The 21,112-nt window shown below is 40.5% G+C and overlaps 1 protein-coding gene across 2 annotated transcripts in view; it reads left to right on the forward strand.

Moving 5' to 3' along the window:
• The window catches only part of parp8 (poly (ADP-ribose) polymerase family, member 8), a 370,564-nt gene that overhangs the window by 249,479 nt on the left and 99,973 nt on the right, over nt 1–21,112 (forward strand). For both annotated transcript variants that reach the window (XM_060829923.1, XM_060829934.1), the window contains exons 12-14: nt 5,595–6,150; nt 16,759–16,812; nt 16,895–16,990. In XM_060829923.1, coding sequence (XP_060685906.1) covers nt 5,595–6,150; nt 16,759–16,812; nt 16,895–16,990 — 706 coding nt within the window. The remainder of the gene's footprint in view (nt 1–5,594; nt 6,151–16,758; nt 16,813–16,894; nt 16,991–21,112) is intronic.

A 21,112-nucleotide genomic window follows, 5' to 3' on the forward strand; every position in this document is an offset into this window, starting at 1 on the left:
GGTGAATGTCAAGTTTTTCTGGTAACAGTGTGTAGTAAGATTGGCCAGACATTGAATGTATGCTTGCTATAAGGGCTGAAATATAAATTAAATTTAAGATGCAGTAAGAGAATTCACTTGGCCTTACAGCATGAATTACAAGTCTAAACTCCAGGCAACTTGCATTTAGCCACATAATTCAATCCATAGTTTCACGTAACTAATGTAATATCAGTCTCTTCTGTTCCAAACAAAACAGCCCAGCTTATCCCACCTTTCCTCAAGGGCAAAATTCTCTACTCTTGGTATCATCCATAGTCATTGAGTCATAGAATTCCACAGCTTAGGAAAAAGCCTTTTAGCCCATCAAGCCTGTGTAGGTCAAAAACAAGCACACAATATCCCAAACCTTTTTTCTGGCTCTTGGCCCATAGCCTTTTATGCTTTGGCATCACAAGTGCACTTCTAAATACTTCTTAAATACAATGACTGTTTTTGTCTCTATCACTATTATACGCAATCAATTACAGATTCTCAATGCCCTATGGGCAAAAGGTCTTTCCTCGCTTCCTCCCTAACCTCCTGACCTTCACCCTAAAATTATGCCTATTGATCCTCCCACCGAGAGGAAATGTCTCTTCCTGTCTATCCTATCTATGTCCCTTATAATTTTATATTTCTGAGTTATATCCCCCTCACTCTCCTCTGCTCCAAGGAAAACAGCACCAATTTATCCAATCTCTCTTAGAATCATAGAATTCCTACAGTATGGAAGCAGACCATTTGGCCCACCTAGTCCACAATGACCCTCCAAAGAGCATCCCACCCAGATCTACTCCATTCCTGTAATCCTGTATTTTCCATGGGTGATCCACCTAACCTGCACATCCCTGGACACTTTGGCCATTTTAATTTGGCCAATCCACTTAATCTGCACGTCTTTGGACTGTGAGAGGAAACCAAAGCACACAGAGGAAACCTATGCAGTCCGGGGGAGAATGTGCAAACTCCACACAGACAGTTTTCTGAGGGTTAAATCGAACTTGGTTCACTAGTGCCTTGAGACCACTATCTACTGAGCCACCGTGCTCTCAAACCAAGGTAGCATTCTTGTAAATCTCCTTTGCACTCTCTCCAGTACATTCAAATCCCTCCTATAATGTGGATTCCAAAAATGTACATAATTGTGAACATATTCTTCCTGTAATGTGATGAACAGAACTGTATGCTCTATTTTAGCTATGGCTAAATTAGTATTTTAAACAGTTTCAGGATAGCTTCCAATCTCCGCCTCAGTTAATTTTATTTATGATTATTTTTGCAGAATGTGTGAACCCTTGACAATGCCTATTTCTAAATTACCTTGTACAAATGGTGGTGCATCACCTTATTGGACTATCAGTCAGAGTTTTGGAGGTGCACCCTTGGTGTGATGCTGGGCAGTCTCTCTGATTTTAATCTTGCTGGATTTTTTCAGAACCATTTGGTACAACTGAGTGGCTTGCTAGATCATTTGAGAGCATTGATACATTGCTATAGGTTTGAAGTCACGTGTAGGCCAGATTAGGTAAGAACAGCAAATTTCTTTCCATAAAGGATATCATGGCTTTATGACTATCTTCTAGTTTCATGACACCATTGCTGAATAAAAACTTTTTTATTCCAGATTTCTCTCTTTATCTGCAATTAAATTTCCCAGCTGCCTTAATAATATTTGAATTCATAACCCGAGATCAATAGACCATGCCCCTGAATTGCTAGTGCAGGACCATAACCACTGTGCTGTCATTCCCTAATAAAGAAAAGTATCCTGTATATAGTGTTAATTACCTAGCCACCTGTCCTGCTAGCTTTGGGAATAAGATGATATGCACTCAAAGGTCCTGCTGTACCCTTAGATTAATCACTGTCCAACTATTATATTTCCTTGCCTCGTTTACTCTCCAAAAAATGGCATGGCCTTGAACTTCCACAGAACAAATTCTATTTACTAGTTTGCTCCTCACCTGACCAATCCATTTATATATTACTGCAGCTTTGTTTTTCACTTTCAAACATAATACAAAGTTTTGTTTCATCTGAAAACTTCTTAATTGTGATTCCAATGTTATTTAAATCATCTACAGATACCACGAGAAGCAGGAACTTAGCACCGCACCCATTGGAAACAGCCTTCCTCTCTATCAGCCAATTTTACTGGCTCCAGCTGATCACTTTGCTTTGAATCCCCTTCAACTCTTACCTTTCTAACCAGTCTACTGTAGAAGACATTGTCAAAGGCCTTGCTAAAAATTAATGAAATTATTCAACCATCCGACCCTCTTTGGCCTCCCCCTTATTACAATTCAAGAGACTCAATCAGATTAATCAGAAACAAACTTCCCCTCATAAATCCATGTTAAATGACTGTACTTAATCTGTAACTTTCTGATTGCTGATTAACACTTGTCCCTCATATTTTTTCCCAATAATTTTCCCATGAATTGAGTTCAGATTGACTGGTTTATAATTACTCAATCTACGTTGTTCTCCATTTTTAAACAGTAGTTTGATGTTAACAGTCCTCAGGTCCTCGAGAATCATAGTGGCACTATTGTGTCACAGGAAATATTGTACTTTCATCTGCTCAGCTGGCCTCACTATGCCCCACCCAATGAAACCCCAATGTGAACAAGACTAAATGTTGTAAAGCTCAAATTTCATGCTTGTTGAAATATTCATGTGCATCTGTCTGTAATAATGAGGCACAATCCAATTAACTTTAAATATCTGGCAGGCTTGAAAGTCAACATATAGCTTCTCTGTTTAATAAGTTCTGTGCTGTTTATTCAACAACTGCATTACATCATTGCTCATCTATAACACCTCTAATCATATGACCATTTCATGAATTTATCATTAATACACTGAATATACAGTTCCTCTGAAAAGTTGAACATTCTAGCCAGCTTATAAGGCTACAGTTTCTGGAGGAAGATGTCAAATCCACACTGATTTAAGAGCTCAGCCCACCAAACCTGATGTAATTTCCAGCACCTAACTGTTGAAGGTGACTCAACATTACTCCTCCCAGTGAAAGTATCAGTGCCTCTTATTGATACGTTTGGTAGTCCAGTTACTTCATTGGCATTCTTGTCATCAGAGGCAATCAGTGAAGTAAATGAACTGACCCTGTTGAGTTATGTATTGTGTAATGTGAAAGGATTAATTAATTGCCTCAGAGCTAAGGCATCTTTATGAAGCATCAATCATAATATGATTGGATATTACATCCAGTTTCCAAAGTAGAATATTGTGAGGAAGACCTATATTTTAAACCTAAATAAGGGCATCTATGTTCGACATGAAAGCTGAAGTGAACTGGTATACTTGACTTGTGGATAAATTAATAAAGACATTGTGTCAAACATTTAATTGGACATTTCAGAATATTCGGATTAAGCATATTCCTAACACAAAGGAAAAAGGAACAAGAGAGAGGATCCACCATCCACTGTTAACTAAAGAAATTAGGGAAAGCAGCAGACTTAAGGAAAAAAAGGATATAATTGTGCAAAATATAAAGAATGGTGGAGAATGCCTAAAAGGTTAATCTGGAGGAAGGAATTAGAGTTTGGATTTAGTTCAGACTGTAAAAACAAAGCAAGAATTTGTACAGACATTTCAAAGGAAAAGTGTCAACCAAGTGTCTGTTGGTCCTCTGATCTGTGAGGATAGGGAGTTACTGATAGATAATAAGGAAACAGCAGATGAAATGAACATATATTTTGCTTTTGGCTTCACCACAAGTACAAATGAAACAAATAACATTCCAATGATAGCTATGAATCAGGCGGTGAAATGGAGAAGGAAGCTAGTGAAATGACAGTCACCATCAGGGAAATGATATGAAGAAACCTGGTAGAGCTATGGCCTGATAAGTCTCCAGGTGCTAGGGTCTTAAAAAGCTTGCTAATGAGGTAGTACTTGTGATGATAATGTTAAAAAATTCCCAGGATTCAGGAAAGGCTCCATCTCACTGGAAAATAGCAAGTATAGCACCTCTAGAAAACTGAATAGTATAGGCCAGTTAGCCTGAAATCTGACATGTGGAAGGCAAAATTATAACTGGGCACCTTGAAAAACTCAAGGTAATCAGGAAGAGTCAGAATGATTTTGTCAAAGCGAAATTCTATTTAACCAATTGTTGCAGTTACTTGAAGGAGTGACATTTATTTTGGTTAAAGGGGGGTGTGCAGATGTACTAACATTTCCAGTAAACGTATCAAAGATTATTGCAGAAAATAAAAGCCCCTGGTCTAGGGGATAACATATCAGCTTAAATAGATGGGGGCAGTCTAGAAGGAGCTTTCCTTTCACTTTGACAGAGTTTTACACTGTATTTAACCCTGTGATATACCTGTCCTGGAAATGTTTGATGGGGACACTTAAGATGACACTTCACTTTCATTTTAGAAGATGAGGTAGGAAATTGGCTGAATGACAGAAAACATGATATGTATAAACCTTTGTTTGATTGGCACGACAATGTTGAGTAGAATCCTATAAACTATGCAGATTGAGTAAATGGTCAAAAATCTGGAAGATGGATTAATGTGTGGGTGAATATGAGGATATGAAGTTATTCACTTTGGTAGGAAGAATAAAAAAGCAGAGTATTAATGAAATGGAGAATTACTGCAGAATTTCAAAATACAGAGGGATTTAGGTGTTTCAGTGCATGATCCATAAAATTTAATATTTATGTACAACATGGAATCAAGAAGGCTAATAGGGTGCTCATCTTTATTATAAGAGAAATTTTGAACATAAATTTAAGGATGTATGCTTCAGCTTTGCAGGGCTGTGGTGAGAACACATTTCAAATAGTGTGTACTCATTCCATCCCCATCCATTTATTTTGGGATGCAAGTTCATTGGTGATGGTTCAGAGAAGGTTTACTAGATTGAACCCTGGTATGAGTAGGCTTTCTTCTGAGGACAGTCAGGGCTTATTTTAACTGCAGTTTAGAAGACTGATGAGTCAGTTGAATGGTTTTGCCAAGGTAGAGGTGGGAAGAATGTTTCCTCTTGTGAGCCAGTTCAGAATTAGGCGCACATTGTTTTAAAAGTGTGGATTTCCCCTTTAGGACAGAGATGAGGATGTTTTCCTCAGACGGTTATGCAACTTTGGAATTTTCTGCTTCAGAAAATGCTGGAAGTGGGGTCATTGAATTTTTTTTAAGACAAAGATTTGTGTTCGGCTATGAGATTAAGAGTTATCAGGAATAGATGAGAATGTGGAATTTAAAACACAAACAGATCAGCCACTATCTTATTGAATGGCAGAGGAGGTTCAAGGGACCAAATGGATCAATTCTGCTTCTAATTTTGCATATTTGTAATCCATTCATTGTTCAGAACCTTGATATCTACAAGTCAGCTGCTTTCAGGCTTAAGTAATGTGCATTATTCTAATTTGTAACGTATAAGTATTGTTATTTAAGCCACATGTACTAGGTTCATATGCTGTAATTAATCCATGTTTGAATATATGCAGAAGTCTCATGATAGTTTCTGTCCACATGTAGACATAGGTTAACTTGAAACTGAATGTAGCATTGCCTCAATTCTAGGTCGCCAAGTTATCCTCCACCTGGATGTGGCAAAAGCAAATCAAAGTTGAAACCAGAGCAGGATGGAATTACCAAGTCTCAGAAACTGTTAAAGAGGAGCTGTTCAAATGCTATCAAGGTGGAAGATGGCTGTGATTCCAAACCCCACAAACCTCTTGGCCGTTCCTTCACCAGTGACCCCAGAGCTGAACAGGCTAATTCTACAAAGCCACATAAACTTTTAAGTCGGTCATGTTCTGCTACTATGAGGCTAGATGAAAATATTCCTTTGAAGCCCCATAAGTTGCTGAGCAGGACATGTTCTGGAGATCCCAGATGTGAGCACAACAGTGCCCCAAAGCCTCATAAGCTGCTGAGCAAATCATGCTCCAGCACTTTGAAGACAGAGGAGTCAGATGGACTGAAACACCACAAACTGCTGAGCAGATCCTACTCTAGCAATGCCAAAGTGGGTAAAACGGAGCTGTGTAAAGAACCCACTTCTGAGGGTAGAAGACTCTCACTTACCTCAGGTCTTATTGGCATATTAGCGCCTTCCTCTTCATCACAGCCTACAGTACGTATATCTCTAATTTTCACTTTTCTCTTTATGTTTTCCTGAATGTGATTTTAAGGATGACATTTCATACATTTCAAAGATGAACTTGAAGGAAAGGTGGAGGAGCGCAAAGTGAGTTCACCTGATCTAAACATTTATATTCAGGTTGAGTGCCACCGTGGTCTAGTTCAAAATTAACTTACAGTTTTGAAGTTAGAAACTACACATATTAAAACTGCAGTGGTTTACACTGGATCTAGATCTGTGATGCATACACAGGGAATATTCTCAACCTAAGCAGACCTATCTATAGCTTTAAAACATTATTATTGTTGATGTTCTCTGAATCATGTATCCCAAGAGTATGAAGCCAGTTCCTTCACTATCACAGAATATTCACAGTTGAACTTGGGAGGTCACAATTGAGCTGCTATTTGGAATGTCGACTGACAGAAACTCTCTGCAAAATGCCTGACCTTGACCATTTCTTTTCAATAACAAGAATCTCTTCTATTGATATGTACACAGTATCATTCAGAGACTTGGGCAAATAGCAATTGAACTGCACAGAGTCGGAAACATTAAGGGTCGAATTATTTTAAATGGGAGGAGAACTTAAGAGGATAATTTTGAGTTCAGTTATAGGAGCTTCAGATAAAATCGAGAGGCACAGGAGAAAAGGACAATTAAAGTTAATGCTGTTGAGTATCATTTCTCCAATTTTGTTGGAGCCCATGTTCCTTCAATGGAATTGATGAGAAATACTGCTGCCTTGACCAATTATTCTTTTAGAACTTGACAAATGAGTGAGACAAAGAATCACGTTTCAACCAGTCCCTTTAAGTGAAAAGCCAATAAAGAAACACTACGATAATGAGTCAAATTTGTCTGCAGCAGGGCATCTGACAGAATCCCCAGAGGGAGCCAGACTGGAAAAAATGGTAGCCAACCAGTTACTGGCACCATTAGAGAGCAATAATTCTCTTTGGAGTGGGGAAAGGGGGTGGTGGGGGGAACAGGGCATTGTGGGAGTGCAGATGAGTTTGGTACTCTCAGCATTCTGATTGTGGCCAGCAGTTAGAAATGGTTGTCACTGGTAGCTGTCTGGTAGCTCATTGCCACCAGTTCTTGTTGGACAGGCAATGTGAGCTCAGTGAGATTTGTAGTAAAATTGGACAAGAGTCTGCCGACTCGCTGTGTTGGATGGGATAGTGAGTTTCACACTGGGCAGTAGTGAGATGCCTATTAAGGGAGATTAGAGCTTGTTAAACTGCCTTATTAACAGCTTAACTCGACTCATTAATTTTTCACTTCTAATATGAACAAACACGACATGGGACATAGACGGGGCAGACTGGAAACATCTTTTCTCCTTGAGGAAAAGATCAATGACCAGGAACATAGATTGAAGGTAAGGGACAGGGGTTTAGAGGAGACCGAGGGAAAATTTACTCTTTTCACTCAGAGAATGGTGGAAATAGGAACTGACTACCTGTGAGGGGGATAAAGGCAGAAACCCTTGTAACACTTAAGAAGTATTTGAACATACCCCTGCATGACCAAGGAATGTAAAACAATAGGCCAAGTGCTTAAAAATGGGATTAGAACAGTTTGTTGGTCATTTTTGACTAATGCAGACTTGATGGGCTGAAGGGCCTCTTTTATGTGCTGTAGCCCTCTACAACTGTAAGCTAGAAGTTGACAAGTCTTGACGTGGAAACCATGTGGGTACCTGATGATTTCAGTTCACCACTGGCTGCAAGGAGTCTCAATGTTGCTCAGAACCAGGGCATGCTCCATTAGCACCAGCCAGGCACAGCCCTCTTCAGCACACACTGACATCCAACATTTGTCAACCCCTTTTGACCTCCAATATACTTGCAGAATGACCAGAATGCATAGACTTGCATTGAAGGGTACACTAGCAGGTAGAATTGAAAGTCTGCTGCAGGGACTATTTACATACAAAGACAGACACCCAACTCAGTGATTGGACCAGACTTTAACTCAGGGCTCCTTACTTGCTCTCTTCATGCTCAGTCACTTAGCACCCACTGCATGTATGTAGTATCCACGTCTTCCCTCAATTTGCCATTCCAATTAACAAGTGTGGTGCTAGAAAGACACAGATGGTCAGGCAGCATTTGATGAGCAGGACAGTCGACATTTCAAGCATAATCTCTTCATCAGGAATCCAACTCGAAACGTCGACTCTCCTGCTCCTAAATGCTGCCTGACCGGCTATGCTTTTCTAGTACCACACTTTTCGATTCTGATCTCCAGCATCTGCAGTCCTCACTTTCTCCCAATTAGCACAATCCCACAACCAGGAACCTTGTCTTGCTGGTCAGTAGTCCTCAATCTAGGGGGCATACAACTTGCTATTCAGTGGTGTACAATATCAATCTCAGACCTGTTCCATGTCACAGTAGTTCATACGACAAACCCACTGCATCTGCAGAAAACAACCAAATCTCAATGTTTTACAGAAATCAGCCTCAGCAAAGAACATTGAGGCACCCATCCATTGGAAGGTCACAGTCTCTGATACCAGTCCAAGGAAATAGCCCTGGTCAGGTCTCAGTCAAGGATTCCACCTCTGTAGTTAAGGGAACTGGTCATAGTCAGTCCTGAGGTTTCTTAAAGCATCGCATGGGGGAGATAGTGCTAATGTGATCACTGAGAGTGTTGGTGAGAAGCGATCGAGGAGGATTCTGGGATAGCTTAGTGCAGCCACCATAACTGAGAAGAGGATTGCAGAGGATCTGGTGCTCAAGAGGAGGAGGATCATAGAATACCAGTGAGAAGTGACCGAGGAGGATTCTGGGTGAAGTCAATGGTTTCGCCATGACTGCTAGTTTTGAGTAGCAGCCTTACCTTGACACTAGCCAGGAGGCAGAACAAGAGAGTCTGGATGGAGGGGACAGTGACCAGATCAGGGCAGGGCATTTTGGATTTAGTTTTGAGTAACAACCCTACCTTGACCAATTACATGGCAAGAATCATGGAACATGCACTTCATGACATCACAAGTTGAAAATGAACATTTTGGACATAAGGACTTCTAATTGGTATGTAGTAGTCAGGTGATTTAAAAAAAAATGTTCAATTGCCATTGATTTTCATGCCCATAATGTTTTAGAGTAGTGGAATTTAGGCTATTGGTGGTACAATATTAGGGTCTAGAGTAGCACCGAGACTGTTTTTTACAGATTGATGTATTCAGTACTTTTTAGTGAGAATTTAATACTGCTGAATTAATTCAGTACAAATTTATTTTGAATTAAATAGTTATGCAAGTGTCAAAATGGAAGGTCTAATGGAGGAGGGAAGTATACAGTAAATGGCAGAAGAATTAGCATCTTCAGTTCCCTGAGACTGGCAACTCAATTGAATTAGATGGATTAGGAGAAGGCAAATGACATGCTTGTCTCCATCAATCTGGGCTTAGAGTGTAAAGGTTGGTAAGTCATGTTGCAGCTGTGTAGAACTAGAGTTAGGCCCTATTTGGAATATTGTGCACACTTCTGGTTGCCACACTACCTGAAGGATGTGGAGGCTTTGGAGAGGGTACAGAAATGATTTACCAGGGTATTGCCTGGTATGGAAGGTAATAACTATGAGGAGAGAGTGGGCATACTTTGGTTTCGCTTGAATGTCAGAGGCTGAGGAGTGACTTGACAAAAGTTTACAAAGTTATGAGAGGTGTGGACAGAATGGATAGTTTGAGTCTTTTTCCCAAGGTAGAAATGTCAATTATGAGGGGGACACAGGTTGAGGGTAAAAAGGGGAAATCTTAAAGGAGATGTGAGAAGCAATTGTTTTACGCAGAGGGTGATAAGTGTGCTGCCAGAGGAAGTGGTAGAGATGAATACAATAGCAACATATAAGAGGCATCTTGACAGATACATGGATAGGCACAGAATTGAGGGATATGGACAGTGTTGTGGCAAAGTTTACAAGTTTACAAAGCCATCATTAGTCGGCAAAAGTTTTGTGAGCCGAAGGGCCTTTTCCTGTTTTTTGTTGTGGTTGGGCTCTGTCCAGGCCTCAGTCAGGGATCTGGACCTTTCTCTTCCAGGTCTGTCTGGTTACATCACTCATGGTCAGCGCATCAGTTCCATCCACCAAAACTAAGGAGAAAGACATGTCTCAGCATATTTCATGGTGCAGCCTTTGTGGTTATGAAGTTAGGCATCATTCTGGCACAGTTACATTCGGGGCTAAACAGTGTCAAACAGATATAAGGTGAAAACAGTGAAATACTTAGAAATGTGTCAAATTATACTGTGCATTGTCACCCTGAATGAGTCTCCGTCATTGTATCCCTCCCATTACATCTTAGTCTACACCATGGTTCCACAGCGGGGATGAAGGCAATAGTGGAGTTCACCCAACCTCACATGTTCCAGTCTGACCTGCTCTGTCCTAGACCAGCCACTCCTGGCCTGGTCTGGCCTGTCCCAGACAGACCTCTCCCGGAACGGCCTGTACCAGACAAACGCCTTCCAGGCCAGCCTGTCCCAGAAAGACCTCTCTCGGCCCGGCCTGTCCCAGACAGGACCCACCTGACCCGGCATGTCCCAGAAAGACCTCTCTTGGACCAGCCTGTCCCAGGCTGACCCCTCTGGCCTGGCAGGCCTATACGAGACTGACCCCTCCCGGCCCGGCCTGTCCCAGACTGACCCCTCCCGGCCTGGCCTGTCCAAGATTGACCCTTCCTGGCCTGGCCTGTCCCAGGCTGACCCCTCCCGGCCCGGCCTGTCCCTGACTGATCCCTCCCGGCTTGGCCTGTCCCAAACTGATCTCTCTCAGTCAGACTGAGAGATTGATTAGAGAAGAGAGGTGAGCACTTGATATTTAGAGTTCTATTCCATCACATTTGAGTTTGTTCCTGCCTGCCCAACTTCAAGTCTCAGTTAAAATCAAAAATTGGATGGGTTGATGGTATATTGCATCAGGAAACGGATGTCTCAGAAACTAACCCCTTCCCATCCAGCTTATATCCTTTTTTAATGTTAAAATTTCCCCCAACGTCTCAAGACAATGCAAGTGAGCCTTGCTCTTTAAAGTGATCTGACCAGTCAATTGTCTTTCAAAAAGGCCCACCTCCATCTTCAAGAAAACGCCAACAGCTGGACAATAAATACTCACCTTGCCAGTGACATCTGAAACCCTGAGAATTAATTGTACAAAATTTGCATCACTGGTTTATGTTCAGCTGAATTTCTACTCTACAGTTCTTATCTCATACTATTAATAAAATCATTTCAAACTGTCTCACTCAGTTTTCACATCGATCCTTATTGCCCTTAAAACATTTGCTCCTTGCAATTACTTTACTTGCAATCCAATGGTCTATGCTTTGTCTCTGTCTACAACAGAATCTTTTTGGCTGGTCTCACAGATACTGTTGCGCAAAATGCTGTGCACACAGTCAGCACCACTACAAATTCTTGCTATCTCTGCAGGGAAACTCATTTGCTGCTGTGAGCAAAATGCTGACTGAGATTCTAAAGCATCAGCATTAGCAGCTGCTCTGTATTAGATAGGACAGACTGGGCTCGAACATGGGAGCATGTAGAGTTCTCTCAAATGAGAAAGAAAACTCGATCTCTATTTTTGAAGTGTCTTCGCAATTGCTGCTGAGATGTTGGAATATTAGGTATTTTGTACTCCAGTTCGGTTTCATCACTGACATAGGATATTGCAAGGTATAAAATGACCAAGCAATTTTATATTTTCATAACCAACCTGTTAGACGATGTTAGCGAACACATCCGGAACAAGTGAGACTTGAATACAGGTCACTTGTCACAGAGGTCGGGACACTATACAACATTCCGTAACAGGCCATTTTATTCAAATGCTCATTTTTATAGAATCCTTGCCATTATCCCATTGCATGATTCTCCAGTATTGGCTTTGATTTGTCAATGGTGATGATGAAATGGAGGTGCCAGTGTTGGACTAGTGTGGATAAAGTTGAAAATCACACAACACCAAGTTATATTCCAACAGGTTTATTTGAAACTGCAAGCTTTTGGAGTTCCGCTTATTTATTAGGTAGCTAGCGATGACGATGGTGAATGAATTTGCCGTCATTCTACCGAAACAGTAAAATGCTCGAATTGACAGCAGGATAAAGCAAAAACCCAAAAGTTACTGTCAATGATTCTATCATTCTCAAGATGATGCTGTGTTGAGATATGCTAAAACAGTAATCACTGGAATATGGATGTAGGTTTGCTCACTGAACTAGAAGGTTTGTTTTCAGATGTTTCATCATCATACCAGGTGACATCATCAGTGAGCCTCCGGATGAAGCACTGGTAGTATAGCCCGCTGTCTATTAATGTGTTTAGGTTTTCTTGGGTCAGTGGTGTCATTTCCTGTGGTGATGTCATTTCCTGTTCTTTTTCACAAGTAGTGGTAAATGTGATCCAAGTCGATGTGTTTATTGATAGAGTTCCGGTTGGCTTGTCCTAGGATGGTTGTGTTTTCCCAGTCGAAGTGGTGTCCTTCCTTGTCTGTATGTGAGGATACTAGTGAGAGAGGGTCATGTCGTTTTGTGGCTAGTCGATGTTCATGTATCCTGGTGGCTAATTTTCTGCCTGTTTGTCCAATGTAGTGTTTGTTACAGTTCTTGCAAGATACTTTGTAAATGATATTAGTTTTGCTTGTCTGTATAGGGTCTTTAAAGTTCATTAGCTGATGTTTTAGTGTATTAGTGGGTTTGTGAGTTACCATGGTGCCAAGAGGTCTGAGTAGTCCGGTGGCCATTTCCAAGATGCCCTTGTTGTAGGGGAGAGTGGCTAGACTGGAATGTCTATGAATTGTTCAGAACCTCTACATTTATGCTCTCAGTCTCACTGTAAAACACTTGTAAAATCTAGGTATTGTTGAACAATGTGAAACTGGATTTTTCATTAACTGCTGAGTTTATGTGACTGCTAAACACTCTCTTGTGCAAAAGAAACTAACATTATATTTTGAGACTATCATAACTACATTATGTAAAAATTACTTTTTTCTGAAAATTTTGTTTACATTTATTTTAGCTTATATCTTATTCCAATCATGTTTTATTCCACTATCTGAACTCTTAATTTAAAAGTGATGGATATTAAATACTTGTGACTTTTTAGTTTCCTTTTTGTATGTACTTGAATGTGATTGGCTGCTACCTCTGTGCTGAATCAGTGCATCTGGAACCTTCTTTCAGACATGTGGTGTACATCAGTGCCTTGTTATTGACTGCAAAATCCTGCATTCTGTTTTGGTTTTATAATTCATTATTTATTATCTGATAAATTTGATCAATCTTTGTATGTTGATACGGTCAGCAATTTATTGTTTACAGCACAAAACCCAATTCAGGAGTGAAAACTCTAAGGCAACTTTTGAATATGTTTGGAAATCGTATGAACCTGAATATTCTTGGCGAAATATTTAGGGATTGTCACCATTGTCACTATTCACCAATCTCACTTGCCTCATTTGCTAACACTACAGATTCTTATGCCCTTCTTTCAGAATGATATGAATATCATTTATATGGACAGATAAGATAATCTGTTATCCCAGCACAGTTCGGATATGGGTGTGCTAACTGTGTATATGGAAGGATAAGCTGATATGGTTAGATGAAGAGGGGTGAGAAGATAAAATGGAGCATAAACACCACCATAGACCAATTGGGCTGCAGACTATTTCTGTGCTATAGATACCAAGCCACTCTAGGCAATATAACATAAATCTGTGCTACCAGTGGGCGGCACGGTGGCACGGTGGTTAGCACTGCTGCCTCACAGCGCCTGTAGACCCGGGTTCAATTCCCGACTCAGGCGACTGACTGTGTGGAGTTTGCACGTTCTCCCCGTGTCTGCGTGGGTTTCCTCCGGGTGCTCCGGTTTCCTCCCACAGTCCAAAGATGTGCGGGTCAGGTGAATTGGCCAAGCTAAATTGCCCATAGTGTTAGGTAAGGGGTAAATGTAGGGGTATGGGTGGTTTGCGCTTCGGCGGGTCGGTGTGGACTTGTTGGGCCGAAGGGCCTGTTTCCACACTGTAAGTCTAATCTAATCTAAAAAAAAGTCTAATCTAATTAGCCAAGAAATAGCAGGAACATCACTGTCTGCTGAATCTGTCATATGTTAAAAGTTTGGAAGAATGTTCACCATGAACCATAGGTTCTCTTACCTACCTTCGAATGTCACAAAATCTTTTAACATCCACCAAAACAAATAGGTAAAATGTTAAACTGTAATCTAAAATACAACACCTCAGACATTGCAGCATTCCCTCATTATTGCACCAGACCCACAGGCTACAATTTTTTTGTTCAGCAAAAATATTATGCACATTGAGTAAGATCACTCATGATCAAACTAAATGATGGAACATGCACAAGAGACGTGCGATCTTCTTCTGTTCCTAAGTTCTTAACATTCGACTTGGACAGTTTGAATACTAACATTCAAATCAAACTGAAACCTTTATCATTAATGTTGAATGTGAATAGAACAACGACTTAAATTTATTATTGTACCATAGAGGGATAGCATGCTGGAAATCAAGGCCCACTGTTCCTAAAGTCGTCATAAAATTTAAAGATTTTATAAAAGTATGCAAAATTCCCTGATTTACCTGATTTTCAGACCCATGTTGACAGATCTGGCTCTGTACTTACGGTGAATGACTGTTTATTACAAGCAAATAGACTCTAGTTGCAAGTGAAAGGTGCAAACTGTCAGCATATAACTCGACTCATTAAATTTTTATCCCCTTATAACAGAAAGAAAGCAGGGTGTTATGGATAGAGGGAAAACTAGGAAAGCAGTGGTCTTTGTTCACAGGATCCACTGAGATGATTCTTGAGCTGATCAGAAAGCTGCTTCTTGATCTTCTTTCTCAGGTTACGTTCACTCGTTTTCAAGAGACATAGGCTGGCTGGATCACATTTCAAAAAGATCCCTGATGTATTAATTAAAAATCACAGCTTACAGCAGATGCTAAACAAAAGATAAACTAGATTTCCTCAGATTCAAAGTGCTATTTACTACAGACGAGGAGGGGGAGAGAGAGAGAGAGAGAGAGCTCCTGACCCGAAGGGAATATGAAGGTTTTTCACTATCTTACAAGCTGATAAATTACCTGAGAACCAATCTTTTAGTTGTTGGCATGACAAAGATCTTTATCATTGATAATTGGTCACGAGTCCAGAAACCAATCGGCTAGTTAGTTTGAAGAAGAACCTTTAAAGGAGAAGAGAGATTCAGAGAGAGAACCTAGGCCTTGAACAACCAAAGGCATAGCCATCTGAAGTGAGGGAAAGGAAATGGAGGATGCATAAGACGACAGCGTTGGAGGTACTCCAAATCTCAAAGACATGTTAGGTTGAAGGATGTTCAAGTGACAGGGAACAATGAGACCATGAAGTGACTTAAATTTAAGAATGAAAATTTTTAAATTGAATTTTTACCAGATGGAATCTAATTTAAATTAGTGACCACAATGAGACAGGATGGCAGTGGCGTGAACAGTGCTTGGAAACTAGAATGCATGCAGCAAACATTTGGCTGAGTTTAACTTTAAGGGAAAAGTTGAGAGTCCAGCCGAGACAGTAAATACAATTGTTCTTATTTTTTAATAAAATGGATTTTTCACTTAACTTCTAAAACTGTTCAACAGAACTTGTCAGTTTAAAACTTTTGAAGCAGAAATCTTGTTTTCATTCAGAGGAGTAGTGTTTGGACAATGGCATTAGTGACTTGCCACAGTCATTTGACCTCCAAAGTAATTGTTTTCTGTACTGAGGAATGAAAGCAGAAGCTATTAATGCCAGTGGATGGAAGAAGATAGAAATGTGACAACTCAGAACTGCTAAAGTGAGCAAATGATGACTCCATCCTGAATTCCAGAGAGAAATTAATTTATACATCTCTGGCAAGGAGAACAAAACAAGAGTGCTCACCCCTCTAAGAGGCATCATCAAAAACCCAGGCTGGCTAAAAGGCGAAGTTTTTTTTTAATCCTTCTGTCAGGAGATTAAAGCATTATTTGAAAAAAGACAACCAACACTGCTTGGCTGAATGGGAATAATTCTTGTTTCCACTGGATAAGGTGCCATCAAACCGAATAGGGTGGTTACAGGCAGAATTCTAGGGAATGCTGCTGAGGTACTGATAACTTTTGTACCAATGTAACAGGCTCAACCCAGCCACCTGAGGGCACTGTTTCTAGTTATGAATAAAACAAATGTCCAGTGCATTGGGTGCCATTCAGAAGTGTCCATCACCAGCCCTACCCAATATCCCACCAGGAACATGTCTCTAATTCAATTACATGCTGAGGGCTGGTGCTTCAGCTGGTGGAGTGCCCATATTCATGTGGACATGTGTAACATTGAACATGGTGGTCCCAGAGGGTTTTGGTACCAAACTCTTTCTGTTGTTCCAAATAACTGAATATTTTTGAAGATTCTGACACTGCTGTGTTAGTAAAGATAGTACAAGAAAGTGTTATGTGTATTCCCCCATATCTTGAAGTGATATGTATTAATAAACTAATGTTTGTCAATCTTGATTATTAGAGCTAATGCTCTTTTTCTTCCCTCTATTCTTTTAGTCTGGCTATAATGCGAGAACACTAGTGTCAAGGGAGCATGGGTTTCTCGTACAGGTAAGAGGCACACCAATATCATTGCTTCAGTCATTCACCCATCTCTTTTTGTCTCATAATTGATGTTCCTTTATTTGTACAGACCATTGAGTATGCAGAGCAGCGGATACCAATCCTCAATGAGTACTGCGTGGTGTGTGATGAACCCCACGTCTTTCAGAATGGACCAATGCTCCGGGTTAGTAGAGAGTTTACTCTTTATTTAGAATATGCCTATGCATTCTGATGCAGTATTTAAGCTCGAGTGCTGTTAAAGGAAATTACAGCCGTTGTGTAATACAAGCTTTGTCCAAAACAACAGCACATGACAGGTCTCAGCTGACAGCATGGTCAGGATTTTCAATAGAGCACAATGTTTATAAATACATTCATGGAATACAAAAACAAGAGAGTTTCAATGAACCCTCATGAAATGCTGGATTGGCCATGGTGGAGGTCTGCATCCAACTTTAGGCATTGCACTTCAGGGGTAAATTTGAAATAATTGGCATGGCTGCAGGATAGATTAATGAGAATGGATGAAGGACTTCAATTACAAGGTCAAATTGGAGAAGCTGGGGTTGTACTCCTTCAAATAAAGTAGGTTGAAGGCAGATTGGATGGTGGTGTTCAAAATCATGAGCGGGCTGCACAAAATAGATCAGGAGAAATTGTTCCCATTGGCAGAAGAATCAAAAACTAGGCAACATTGACTTGAATTCATTGGTAAAAGAATCAAAGATGATGTGGGAAACGTTATTTTTATGTGATAGGGTAAGAGGACTTCCCTCCCTAAAGGCATTGTGGGTCAACCCATAACAGGTGGACAGCAGCAGTTCAAGAAGGCAGTTCACCACCATCTTCTCAAGGGCAACGAGGGACAGGCAACTAAATGCTGGCTCAGCCAGTGATGCCTACATCCCACGAATGAATAAATAAGAGAAAGGATCTGGAATGCGTTGCTGAGAATGTGGTACAGTCAAATTCAATCACTGGAGAGAGTTGGATAATTATCTGAAGAGTAAAGTTTTGCAGGGCTTCAGAGCAAAGTGAGACTCATTGGGTTGTACTTACAGAGGGCTAGCATGAGCATGATAGGTTCAATGCCTGCCTCTGTGCTGTAACCTTTCTATGATTTGTTTCTCCTGATCCTCTCTATAATTGTGTCTTCATTGACATGTTTCAGGCTGGTATCCATCCCTCTTAATTAGTTGTAAATTTTAAATACTTTTCTGCCTCTAGGCAATCCAACATGAAAATATGCTTTTGCAAACTGTTTATAGTGTCATCTTGGATTTTGCATTTAAAATTTTTTGAGGCATCCTTTTAAACTGTTTTCCAACGCTGTAACATAGTACGGTACTGCAAACATGATACAAGCAAAATCTTTTTCAATCATCAAGTGGTGAAGGTCTAAAATACATTGCCTGAGAGTATGTTGGCAAGTTCAGGCAAAGCATTCAAGATATTAAAGAAAGCACGATAATGGGTAGAAGGCAGTGAAATGTTCATTTGAAAAATGCATGCAAACATGATGGGCCAAATGGCCTCCCATATTGTTATCATTCTGTGAAAGCTAGCAGAATGTGTTCCTAACAAATAGGTACTTAGCCACCATCCACTCTGAGTGTCTGTCATTGCATTCTGAGATAATCAGTATTTTATTTACAGTGTAATAATATTCAAAGTTATCAGTGTGTGGAGCTTAGTACAGATATTGTTTTATGCCCAGGAACTCCTTCAAATACCAAAATCTATCTAGTCTACCTAAAGCAGAACATTATGATAACATTTTTTTTATTATTATGAGGTAACAAATGTAACTTGCTAACAAGTAACAAACATTTCTTGCTGAAAGCTGGACAGACATAATTTTGCAGAGCTTATGGTTCTGTGGTCCTCCTCAATTTAGTCTTCAGACAGCTCATGTATTAATGGAATAATTCAAAAGACACTCTCTGAGCAGCACAATAATGTTCAATAAGATGTGACTGGTGTTCTGCTTAATATCTATTAATATCTAACCATGTTGCATGAGTCCTTAAAAACAAAGTCTCAACTTTGACAAGTGAGTAAAATGTGGCATCAGCAACACCACTCACTACACTGCTGACCAATATTCCTTAACAGAAAGGAAAACCAGGGAGAAAGTGAGCACTGCGGATACTGGAGATCAGAGTCAAAGAGTGTGGTGCTGGAAAAGCACAGCCGGTCAGGCAGCATCCGAGGTGCAGCACTTTTGAGCAGTAGCCAGAAAGGATTCAAAGAGAGAGTTAAGAAGAGCAAAGACAGGACACGAGCAGTCTTTTGCAAATAGAATAAAAGAGAACTCTAAAGCTTTCTATAGGTATGTGAGAAATAAAAGGATGACTAGGGTAGGAATATGGCCAGTCAAAGACAGAAGTGGGAAGTTGAGTGTGGACCCTATGGAGATCGGAAAGGTGCTAAATGAACACACCTCATCGGTTTTCACTCAGGAAAAGGAGAATATTGTAGAGAAGAAGAATGAGGTATAAGATTTTTGAGAAGGTGACCAAGCATGGAGATGACGGTAGGGCAGTTGACGTAGTATACATGGACTTCAGTAAAACCTTTGATAAGGTTCCACATGGTAGGCTGTTGAGAAACTGCAGAGGTTTAGATTAGATTAGATTACTTACAGTGTGGAAACAGGCCCTTCGGCCCAACAAGCCCACACCGACCCGCCGAAGCGCAACCCACCCATACCCCTGTGGGATTGAGGGTGATTTAGCAGTTTGGATTAGAAACTGGTTTTCTGAAAGAAGGCAGTGAGTGGTGGTTGATGGAAAATATTCAGCCTGGAGCCTGGTTACTAGTGGTGTGCCACAAGGATCTGTTTTGGGACCACTGCTGTTTGTCATTTTTATAAATGACTTAGACGCAGGCATGGGTGGATGGATTAGTAAATTTGCAGACGACACTAAACTCAGTGGAGTAGTGGACAGTTTGGAAGAATGTTACAGGTTGCAGGGAGACTTGAATAAACTACAGAATTGGGTTGAGAGGTGGCAAACGGAATTCAATGCAGCAAAATGTGAGGTGATGCACTTTGGGAAGAATAACAGGAAGGCAGAGTACTGGATCAATGGAAAGATTCCTGGTTGTGTGGATGTGCAGGGGGATCTTGGAGTCCATGAACACAGATCCCTGAAAGTTGCCACCCAGGTTGATAGTGCTGTTAAGAAGGCAGACGGTGTGTTAGGTTTCATTGGTAGAGGGATTGGGTCATATGCTGCAACTATACAAAACGCTGGTGCGGCCACACTTGGAATATTGTGTACAGTTCTGGTCTCCATATTTTGGGAAGGATTTGGAAGCGTTGGGAAAGATGCGGAGGAGATTTACCAGGATGTTGCCTGGTCTGGAGGGAAGGTCTTATGAGGAAAGGCTGAGAGACTTGGGTCTGTTCTCATTGGAAAGAAGAAGGCTAAGCAGGGATTTGATAGAGAAATCCAAGATGATCAGAGGCTTAGATAGGGTAGACAGTGAAAATCTTTTTCCTAGGATGATGACGTCAGCTTGTACGAGACGGCATAACTACAAATTGAGTGGTGATAGATTTAAGACAGATATCAGAGGTAGGTTCTTTACTCAGAGTGGTAAGAGCATGGAAAAGCAGATGAATGATGATGGGATAGTGTAGGGGGATGAGCTGAGAATAGTTCACAGGTCAGCGCAACATCGAGGGCCAAAGGGCCTGTTCTGTGCTGTATTGTTCTATGTTCCATGTTTTATAAGCTCAAAATAACTATTAATGAAGAGCTTATGCTTGAAATGTCGATTCTCCCACTCCTCGGATGCTGCCTGACCGGCTAGATTTTCCAGCACCACACTCTTGAAGAAAGGAAAACCAGACAGGATGTTCAATTGGCACTTAATTAACAGTGGTTTTATGCCTTTACCAGTGCTACAGGTGGCATCTGGTGTGCTTTTGCAAATATCTGCTCTCTGTTGCTGGATTCTGCCAAACACAAGCTTTGACATTAAGAGTGCAGAACAACTAATTTGTTTAGTAAACAGTGCATTTCACAAAATGTCATAATATTTACTGAACTGCAAATGTGGGTTAAGGCAAGCTTCTTGATTCAGTGATGAGCGCTGAAACCACTCTGTGAAGGTTTAGGTGTTTGTAAGCTTTTTAAACTGACATAAGCTTTTAAATCTTATGAGTTTTATCAGCAAGCAGAGTTTGTCAATATGATTTAATTAGATCAATTGAAAGATGCAGACAGAAGCCATCAAGGCCAAGCAGATTAATTGGAAAGTGTAATTGAAGGATGTGATCATTCTCTTTCAACAT

The sequence above is a fragment of the Hemiscyllium ocellatum genome, chromosome 1, assembly GCF_020745735.1.
Source record: "Hemiscyllium ocellatum isolate sHemOce1 chromosome 1, sHemOce1.pat.X.cur, whole genome shotgun sequence".
In the NCBI taxonomy this organism is placed as follows: domain Eukaryota; kingdom Metazoa; phylum Chordata; class Chondrichthyes; order Orectolobiformes; family Hemiscylliidae; genus Hemiscyllium; species Hemiscyllium ocellatum.